Source organism: Eurypyga helias, unplaced genomic scaffold, assembly GCF_000690775.1.
Source record: "Eurypyga helias isolate BGI_N326 unplaced genomic scaffold, ASM69077v1 scaffold17044, whole genome shotgun sequence".
In the NCBI taxonomy this organism is placed as follows: domain Eukaryota; kingdom Metazoa; phylum Chordata; class Aves; order Eurypygiformes; family Eurypygidae; genus Eurypyga; species Eurypyga helias.
In genome coordinates, this window is record NW_010245783.1 from 3143 (window position 1) to 13801 (window position 10659).

The following is a 10659-nucleotide window of genomic DNA, read 5'->3' on the forward strand; positions in this document are numbered from 1 at the left end:
CTTCTGAACAGTCTCCCTGTACAAATTCATACTTCCACTGGAAATTTTTGCCAGGCAAAGCTACAGTCTGATAAGCAATCCCAAGTTTTGGATTGACTTTTGTTTGTTCTGTTGTGGCTGTTGGATATTTGCTGCCACTGGATAAAGTTTCTGGCAGCTACCAAGTGATTAGCTATAGTGAGATCCAACATTTTCCTATGGAACGAGCATTTCTGCCAAAGGTGGCAGCTCAAAGCACAGCATTGTTGCTTTTTAAAGAATCCAGACATACTAAACTACCTAAATCACTCCCTGTTCAATGCCAGATCACCCAGCCTCCTCCCTGCTCTGTGCTCAGGTCAGTCAGTGTGCCAAATGCTTCTCTCCTGTGAGCTGAGACCTTGCTCTGTTCCAAACTACATTCGCTGAGGTCTCTGCCCTCCACCTTGGACTTCAGGGGAGAGGAAGGGATGCAGGCACATAGGCAAGACTCGCATTTCACAAAGTTCCAACTGATTTTTAGAAAGTTTACAACAGAGCCCTAGACCTTAAAAGAACACTGTGATTGCCACAAAGAACAGTGTGGGAAAACCAGTATACATGCGTGTGCAGCCCTCCCACACGCACACTGACTACCCCAGATATAGGCATACCCACAGATCAGCACCTACACACAAATGTTTTTGACACACTTATTCTCAGCATCCTGTTCTCTTACAGCAGCCTCAGTTGGAGGAAGGGAGAAAATATGTTCCTTCTAACCTAATCTTCTAATGACCTTTCTGCCAGCTCCACTTTCCTGCCTATCTCTAAGCTGCCTGTGGTGGTGATGGGACCAAGATTCCAGTGCAGAGAGTGATTTCCTCCTCAGGGGTCAGCAGGGTCTGTTTGCTAGATTGTGATGTGCTGCCCAATTGCTCTTAAGAGATTCAGGGTAAATAAGGAGATAAGAAAATTGTTTACAATCCCATCTCTTGGGCCCCTTGCAGCTCTGTTAGAGTTTTTGCAGAGTCAAAGGACTGTTGACTGTGCTGCAAACCTGGTGCAAGTGAGCTCCCATTGTTTCTTCTCTTCCTGGTTTGTGAACTCCCTGCCAAGCCTGGCAGAAGGTCTCTCACTCTGCCCTGCACGTTTCCTACAGCTGCCTGCAACTGCAGAGAAGAAAAGCAGGAGAGCAGGCAAATGCGGCAGCATGCCTTGGTGGCTGGCTCCAAATGCTCTCTACAAACTAATATTTAGAGAGTGACTGTCTCAACTTTTGTTGAGAGGCTTTTTGAGCTCTGTAAGGCACACTCAATGCCTGTCTTCCAAAGCTGTCCCGTGGCAGTCGGGGGCTGTGATAGATTCTCCTGGTAGGAGATGCCTGACTCCCTTGCTCCACTCCCTCTCTCTGGGAGGATGCAGGATATGGGTACTTCTCAATTTCAGGGCGTTCCTGGCCTCCACGTTGCCTGTCAAGGGGAGATTCATTAGCAGCAGGGAGGCGATTCTCTCTCTGCTCTGGAATTGGAGTCATTTGTCTCAGGAAGGTTCTCAGACGCCTCACTCTCTGTGTGGCAGCTTCTGCTCAAGGAAGACAAGCACTTCATCAATAAACAAGGAGCCTGGGGAATGGCTCCAGCTGACAGAGGGCATTATTAATGACTGACACTTTTGCCGAGGGTGGATCAGCCTCCCATCAGCTGCTTTATGAGGAGAAGGAGAAATAGAGCTGAAGATGGCAGCCTTGAGAGGAGCTGGGAGTTTCAGCATCCTCCTGCAAAGTCCTCTGCTGTGAGGCACAGGGCTGGCACAGCCCTCAGGGAGTGACTGTGTATTTCCCCAGTGTCAGGGGTCAGCAGGAGACAGGCCCAGCTCAGGAGCAGTTTTGTATCCCAGCCCGCCAGGGTGGGCTCTGCTATGGAGGTCTTCCAGGCTAGACCTTCCCCTCCCTTCTGTCCCTCTCTCAGCCTGCCCCTGAGTTCAAGGGGTATCTTCCAGTATCTGTTTCTGCAGCTTCTTGCTTTGGAGGGCCTGTGGACCTTTTTGCAGCTTCTTCCCAGGCGATGCAGTGAAGAAGGCATTGAGGGGCTGGAGAGGAGGTTGTTATGCTGCCTTCACTCTTGGACAAAGCAAGAAACATCATCCCACATGGCTGGCTGTGCTGGAACTGGAGAAGCTGACGACTCTTGTCATAGTTGGACTCCTAAATTCATCCCCTCAGGTGGAAGAAGCCTCTAAGATCTAAAGCAACATTGCTTCACCTTACAATCATACTTAATTTGCCACAGCACCATCAGGGTGCAAGCAGAGAAATGCCTGCTTTGTTGTAACATTGATATTTCATCTTTCTGTGTCCTACAGCCTTAGAGCTGCCAGGAAAGTTAGTCCTTGGCTCCTGCATTAAAAAAAGCATGTGGTAGAAATGCTCAGCCCATGAGTTAGGTCTTTGTACCACCTTTTGTTTGGAACCACACTCACAAAGTTAGTTGTGAAATCTTTCAGCTGAACCCCTGAGTGTCCAACCAGCCTGCTGCATAGACAGGGTGTAGGATCTAGGTCATCTTGGTCTTCGCAGTTCTTGAAGGACGTAGCCCTTCATGCTATGGCTTCTTCTCACTCTAGACCTGCAGCTGTGGTGGCTTCATAGCTAAGGGTGCATTCAGTATCCTGTTCAGATCCTGTTGTCTGGGTGTGATGGTGAGTTTTTTATGCAATTTAAATCTCTTTTCAGACTGAAGACTCTTATGCTCAGCCTGAGATTAGAGGAAAATGTACTGGGGACTCATCTCCCTTCTTTCAGAGATTATTCTGTTACCACAACAGGTCTGAAGTCCAGAGTTCAGAGATGGCTCTAGGTTTAGGAGCCCCTTATTTATTCCAGGACTTGGGTTCTTGGAAATGGAATGGATGGATCCATTTTGGTGCTCCAAATTCTGTGTCTCACATTACCCAGCCTGAGGCTATTCAGAGTTAGGATTCAGGTGTGATCCCATCTTTGTCAGACTTGTGCAGGTAAACCCCAGTTGATTTCTACTTGCAAGAAAACTGGAAAAACTTCACTGCAAGACTGGCTCAAGGTCTCTCCCTTGTGGTTAAAAACTACTATCCTGGGGTTGAGTGTTGTGGGGTCCCTGGGCCGCTGTCTCCAGGCTTCCACTGGCAGGAAAAGAATGAGGCATTTCTAGGTCTGCTGGTATTTATAAGCTGAAACAGGTCCCACCCAGATAAATGGTCCATTTCTGCTCCAAAACAAGCTCTGGACTCTGCTCCAAGCCCCTAAGTGGATTGCCTTCTGGCCAGCCTAGCTCTCTGGTGATTGAAAAGCCGAGAGGAGTTAGAAGAGGGGGGGCAGGGATGTGATGTTCAGAGGCTGCGTGGACTCAAACTAGCTGGATTCACTGAACTCATCACTGAAATCACTTCTTACGGTGCCTCTCTGTTTTAATTCTCCCCGAATCAGCCCTCTCCCGTGAGTGAAACAATCTTGCCTGCAGATTGAGGGGGGTGGGAGGGATTTGAACATTAATCTGATGTAGATTATACATCCGCCTCCCTCTCTCTCCCCTTCTCACTCTCTCTCTCTCCCTCTCTCTCCCTCTCTTTCTGTCTGTTTCTCTCCCCTCCCTCTCCTTCCTGCTTCATCTCTTCAAGAAAGTGAACATAAAGTAAAAACACGGAGAGAGAGAGGCAGAGAGAGAAAAAGCTCCCTGAAGAGGGAAGCCCCAGCAGCCAGTAGCTGTTTGGATTTGCCTGGCGCTGCCTTTCTTGCTTTGCTCCCAAGGAGTACCTTTAATGGGATCAATTGCTTCAGTTCCTTTATAACCAAGTCCATCGCAAAGGCAGACTCAACATATTATGGGCAACTGTGTGAAGTCTCCACTGAGAAACCTCTCAAAAAAGGTATGTTCCCGGAATCAAAGTGCATTACATTTCCAGCCCTGCTTCTTGGGATGGGTGACGTCGTGGGCAGATGGGAAAGGGAGGTGGGAGAAACACAGAGATGTGTACAGTGGGTTCAACTCTCTTCACCAGTCTTTTTTGGTAAGAGCTGCTAATGCAAGTGCAGCCGTTAGAGCCCGGGATGCTGGGTGCCACAGCATGTGTGTAAACGTGTGTGTATGCACACACATGAGCAGGCTCATGTCCTGCTCACTGTGTGTGTGTATAGCTGTCCTCTGGGAACGTGCAGGGTTGTGCTTGGCAGTGTGCACAGTGTTTTGGCACACATCTTCTGTACGGGCATCTTAATGTGTGTGCACACGTGTGAGTCTGTGTGTGCGTGCGCATGTGCTTCAGTCGAGAGGTGTCTGCACAAGTCTAGTCGTGTGTGTCGTTTCTGTAGGGACATATATATTCACGTACCTGTGAATGGGCATGTATCTGTACGTATTCCTTTTGGGGTGTAAGAATATGCACACCCAATGAGCCCATCTGAAGTGTGTGTGTGTCCTTAGCTCTTCACATCCCTACACACACATCCTGAGGTGCGTGAGCAGGCATGCAGTGTTTGTGGTGACTGTATGGGGGGAATTTATGTGCATCACACATGTCTCCCTGCTTGTATAGTGCTGTGTGTGCCTACACCTGCTAGTGGATGCCCTCACGGAAACCTGTATGTAGACGTGTGTGGTTTTATGTCTATCCATCCTTGTGTATGCACACATCTGGTTTTATTGGTATGTGTTTGGGTACAGAAGCATGTTTTTCTCTGTGATCTGTTTGTCCATGCCTCTGTCTGTGAGTGGATACATGGGGCCCTGGCTGTGTGTTTGTGCATCGTGTCGCACGTCAGCATGGCCCATGTGTCTACATGCTTGGGCCCAGGCGGACTTCATCTGCGAGCTGCCATGTGGGTCTGTTAGACTTCAGCCCATGGGCTGCTCTGTGCTGAGGTTTTACAGTGATCCCAGGACAAATGAGATTCAGGAACGATTCTGCTGTTAGCAACTAGATTGACATGGGAGTGACGTGCCCCAGAAATATTTGTTGTTTGACTGAGGAAGGTTTTGCAGTGCTGTGTACCTGTCAGCTGCATGGTTCTCGCTTAGCACTGCTGCCAATCTAGTAACTCAGCAAAAAGCTATGCAATTCACTCCTCATAAATGAAAAAGTTATATTAAGCCTCTGAATTATTGCAATGAGGAGCTACCTCTGTGGAGACCTTGCCGACAGTGAAATGCCACTGCCATCAGGATGCTCTTCACAGCACACCTTGCCACCCAGGAAAGCGCCTCTGGGAGGGATCTGTTGGGGAGAGAACCTCCCTAGCAGGGAGTTTCTTCTGGCTGGAGATTTGCCTCTTTCAGGTAGAAACACAGTTTGTTTGTTATCTCGGCTGCTGTAAACAAAGCCAATAATGGCAGAGTGCAGCTGCGGGGGAGCTGGGGTACACAAGGAGAGAATTCATCACCAGTGAGGCAGTGCTGACACCAGTCCCTAGGTCAGAGTGACCTTCAGGGAGAGGCAGAAGTAGCTGAGGTTTACCCTAATGTTGCATATATGAAAAACCAACTTGGTTGCTTGTAGGTCGCCTCCAGCTTGCAATAAAAGGAGTTGGCTGCAGCTGTGCTCAACATGATCAAGGCAATTGCAATTAAAGTCTGACGTGTGGCCAGGCTGCTTGAATCAAAATGGATTCAAGAATTCATCAGCTCTGTGTCATCAGTCCTTTAGGTAATTCATGCTTTCATTCCTAAAAGCTGCTTCGAACAATGCACTTTGTGCCTAGATAGAAGGCCTGGGATGGCAGGACTAAAGAGAGAAAGCTGCAAAGCTGAATGAGAGCATCTCTCAGACGCAGCTCCAGCAAGCCATGAATTAAGGCCCTGGGCACTCATACTGGCAGATCCTGGGGCTCTGCTGTTCTTTTGATCACGACACGTGATTATAGTGGAGACTGCAGGTCAGTCTTAACGCTGAACAACTTCACTTGGCTGTTTTATGAGCCTGGTCTTTTTTCTCAGATTTTACCTTGGGAAAACTCATTTTGTTGGAATGATAAAGAGGTGGGACTGTAGACAACTTTTGTGAAAGCTGCTCTTGGGTGACAGACTGATCTCTTGAATACATGATTTCAACCCAAAATTTGGGATCACTCCCAGGCACTGTCTGGCTTGGTCTGGGACTGGCTGACATGGTACCTAGCTTGTTTTGGTGGCAATGCTCAGGCTTTGTCTCCACAATGTCTGTTGTTGGTAGCTTCATTTTCCCACCATCACGGTGTCCCCCCAGTGATCCCAGCAGCCAGGCTGGCTGCCTTTCCCTCTGAGAGGTACTGCAGCCAGGATGGAGATGCCCCTCTGGGCTTGTCCCTCTGACACACAGGCAGGAAAATGAGGTGAATCCCATTGTGCTTTTGCTGTGCAGAAAGGGAAAGCTTTGGCAGCCAGGTCCCTTGCTTTGCCACCTTTCACCATCTCTACAGCCATCTCTAAATCAGCCCAGGGTCTCTTCCCACTCCAAAATCTGCTGGTCTTACACAGCCAAGGGCTGGACTCAGCCAGGAACGGTAGTGGTCCTTTGCTCAGGGAAGGGACAGGGAAAGCCTGAGCTCCTCAGTCCTGTCCTAACGTTCTCTCTCATGCATGCTGCAGTTTCCCCTGTAATGAGCAGCTGATGTTGCTTTGCCCCATACCCATATCACAGCTCATTTTTGGGTTCTGCTGGGATGTAGGAGGAACGTGATGGAGGGAACTTGTGGGGATACTTGCAGGAGAAATCAGGGGGCCTGCTGGCAGAGGGAACATCAAGTGCTGTAAATCCTGCCTGCAGAGGAGAGCAGGGGAGGGATCCCCTGTTGAGGTCTTGCTAAGACATGCACCTTGTCATGCTGTCACTGCATTGGGTTGTCTGATCAGGATCCTTGGTGGCTTTTGGCAACTGTTTCATCAAGCTGGCAATCTCTATCCGCACAGGAAAACAACGGGATGAGTGTTCTGTGGTACTGCTCTGTGGCTTGGTAATAAATTCTATTGACTGGAGGGTCAGCAAACAAGGATTAGGGGCTGTGGGGCCTTCGATCTTGCACATGGCTTCACTGGAATTAAACACAGAACCGATGTGGGGGCTATTTTAAATGATTCATATTATCTGATATATTAAACTGAAAAATGTGCCAAGAAATAAAGCTGATCATTTTGAAAATACATTGCACTGATATCACGAAGCTGTGCAGTTCAACACAGATGCCTTGACATTTAGCTGAGCTAGTAATATGCCATTTGTGGACGGATGCTCATCTTTCAGATTTTTAAGGACAAGTGTCCTCTGTGTCAAGATTCAATCAGAGACAGATTTATTCCTCATCCATGACTGCAATGAAAATGCTTTTCTGCTTCATCATTTTCTTTCTCCATGGCTTGCTTTTTGAGTTGTTTTTGTTTTGGTGCTTGATATTCTCATGACATTATACATGAGCAGATTGGTGTAAGACTGTGTACAAAGATGCGAACTACAAACCATGTGTGTGATATAATAGCACATGGCACACACAGCACATACATACAGTCGACTCGGACAAGTGTGAATGGGGCATGTATGTTTATCTGATCTTTTAGCCTGAAAAAGCACCTCAGGCATTAAGGGTTAATAGAGACAATGACAATTGACAGAGCTTCTCTGATCACCCCTGAGAACACCAGCTGCAAAAGTAGAATCATTCCTGAAGAGGAATCTGATGTATGATTAATGTTTATTCTATAAAACCAAGGGTCCTGTGGGTTGTGATGGTTTTTTATAGCTGCATGGGAATATCAGGATAAGAGTTTTCTTGCAGAGCCAGGGAAATGCATTTCTATAAAAGGAAGGCAGTGCCTCCTTATAAAATCCAGTGCTGGATTCTGTTCTGGAGCCCTAGCTTAGCAGGACGTGTGCACTTAGGAAAATGTGCAAATGCAAACAGACAAAAATGCTGTGCTCGTGCCTGATCTCCTCTTCGGGACTGTCAGTGATTAGAAGAGGTCAGTGCAGTAACTGCCTGAGACCCTGAGGATGTAACTAATTAGAAGTGGCACGGGGAGTGCAAGCCTGCAGTTGGCAGAGCCACCTGAAGCTGTAAACGGCCTTCTAATAATATTATAAACCATGTGATGCTGTGCTGCTGGAATGTAACGCGGAGCCTCACACAGGGTCTTTGTGCAGCTCTGCCTGGTCTCCTGGGGATCCCTGGCTGACACAGCTCTGCCGGCAGCATTGCCCTGGGCACAGGCCGACACATGGACTGTTAGGTGGGGGTGTGTTCGTCCTTCGCAGCTCATTCAAGGGATTGTTAACTCTGGGGCTGATAGTAGGAGCGTGGCCCTTTGGGTTGTGTCTGGGTAGATGTGAGGAGTGCTGAGAGTTTGATGTCGTTTCAAAGCGAAATTCTCCTGGTTGGTTGTACTTCTCTCAGCTTTTGAAAGTGAAGTCCTGGACTTACTGCTTCTGTACAAATCCTAATAGACCAGTGGGGGGGACGCAGCGTGGACCAGATGAAAGAAATTTAGCAATAATGTCTCTGCGAGGCGGTTCAGTAAAACTTCAGAGGAACAGCTGGGCGAGACGGGGAGGTAACATCCTCTGTTGTGTTGTTTGCTTGCTGCTGGTTGGCTGGGAAGATCCGCCATGAGGAGAAGACGTGCTATAAAGCTGTCCAGACGAGCGAAGAGGGGCCGTCGGCTTGCGAGTACCAGGGTCCGCTCATGGTGCTGGCCCAGAACTGCGCCGTCATGCACAACCTGCTGGGGCCAGCATGCATCTTCCTGAGGAAGGGCTTCGCAGAAAACAGGCAGCCTGTACGTAAGTTACGCCCAGATGGGCGAGACATGCACAAAGCCACGTGGATGTGAGCCAGGGGTGCAGAGCTGCCCGCATGCTCCATCTGCGTGGGGCTCTGTAACCCCCAGCCCTGGGCCTTGAGCATCCCGGCTCCAGCTCCATGTGCAAATACAATCACAGGCAAATGTCTAACCCGAAGGATGTGCAGAGATATCCCCGTGCCTAAACACCAAGAAAGGAGGATTCTAAAAATGCAGCTAGGGAAGATAGATCTAAGCCTACACTCAAGTAGGTATAATCACATGGACTCAGGAGGAGTCTAGTTTTCAAAGGGAGACATCCACATCTCATTCCCAGAGGCTTAGGTTAGCATTTAAGGCCTAAATAGCCACTTAAATGCAAATCAGGGCATCCGTATTGGGAACAAGCCGTCCCGCAGACATGCCCATATTTGATTCTGTTCTTATCAGAGTACCAGCAGAAATAATCATGCATCTGCCTCCTCACAGATACCCAATGCCATCTCTTACACACTGTCATACACAGCCTGACCCTGCAGCAACCACAGCCAAATAAACCAAAGAACATCAGTCTGTCCTCATGTTTGCAAATAGTGCCAGGCTACCAAATGCTATTATCCCTACACACACAGATAAAGAGCAAAAACATCTATCCACTCAGTCACATCAATTTGTAACCATGTGTTCAAATGCATTTAATGTGTGTGTTTGTATGTCAGTTCAAATGCATACACCTGGACATATTAAATCCACATAAATATGCACCTCCAGTATTGTATCTTTGCAAGAAGTAAACCATATTTTTGCACATAAACATTCAGTTCCTACAATAACATGAATTCAAAGACATACACAAACATGATTAACACATTCCTTACGGATACATACGAGTGAATATGTGTGTTGTCAGATATTCACCCAGTGTGTTCCATATTCTTCTGGTGAAACAAAGCTCACCCAATTACCTGAGAGTCAGAGCTTTCTTGCCTCTCTAAGAACTCTCTTACTCGTGCGTTGATATGGTTATCCACAGCTGTAGGAGACATCTAGATCTTTATTTCTGAACCCTCCTCAACCAATAACCCAAAAAAAGAGTCATTATTTGTCATTATTGATCAAAGGACTTTTGTTCTTCCTAACCTTTAGCCACTAAGGGGTCACATATTTCTTGTGCCCGTTCACTAAAACACGAACCATAATATTCTGACACGAGCACGTGCTGGCATGCACAGAGCTACCTGTCATAGGGGATAGGTCCAGGTCCTAGTGGAAGGCTCACAGCTGGACAGGTATCCGTCCTGCTTAGCCCCTGGAAACTCACAGTACCCTAAGAAGTCTCCAAAATAGGATTAGTGATGTCTCTAACTACCCTGATGTAGAATAAGTGCATCTGATAAACAGCATTACTTTTACTGACTCTCTGGACCAACAGGATTTACTGTGCATAGAATGGGAATAAATGAGGGTAAGACCATTACATATAATAGACTCTCTGAGAGTCACCTCTGCTTATATCTAGGATCTAAACTGAACAGTTTTATTTCTCTTTCCATATGTTTTCCAGAAGCTTTAAAGTGATTCAGCCCATTTCTTCCCAAGCAATTTTCCTCCTTTATCATTTTAGGGGATCTTCTTTCAGATTTAAAACAGAAAACCTCTTCATGACGTTAGTTATCGCTTGAGTCAGATTTTTGGAGGGACATAAACCCTCCTCCTCCTTTTGCATTCGCAGTCTGTGGCTCTCTGATGGTAGAATCTGCATGTGCAAAGATATGCTCAGAGCCCTGCAAGCACGAATGCCTTGGTGTGCAAAATTAGAGCTGGCGCTGAAGCCCCCATTTCTGACATGTGTCAGTCATGTCGCTTGCAACGTGGTCTTCAGTGAGGGATGGGGAGGGTGGTCTTGTGGCAGGGGCACTGGAGG

The 10659-nt window shown here is 47.6% G+C and overlaps 1 protein-coding gene across 2 annotated transcripts in view; it reads left to right on the forward strand.

Moving 5' to 3' along the window:
- Positions 1–3575: 3575 nt before the first annotated feature.
- CABP1 (calcium binding protein 1) overlaps positions 3576–10659 on the forward strand; it is a 13913-nt gene continuing 6829 nt past the window's right edge. The window contains exons 1-2 of one of the 2 annotated variants that reach the window (XM_010150198.1): positions 3817–3861; positions 8556–8732. In XM_010150198.1, coding sequence (XP_010148500.1) covers positions 3817–3861; positions 8556–8732 — 222 coding nt within the window. Of the gene's footprint in view, positions 3862–8555; positions 8733–10659 lie in introns of both variants that reach the window. The other variant, XM_010150199.1, reaches the window with a different exon arrangement.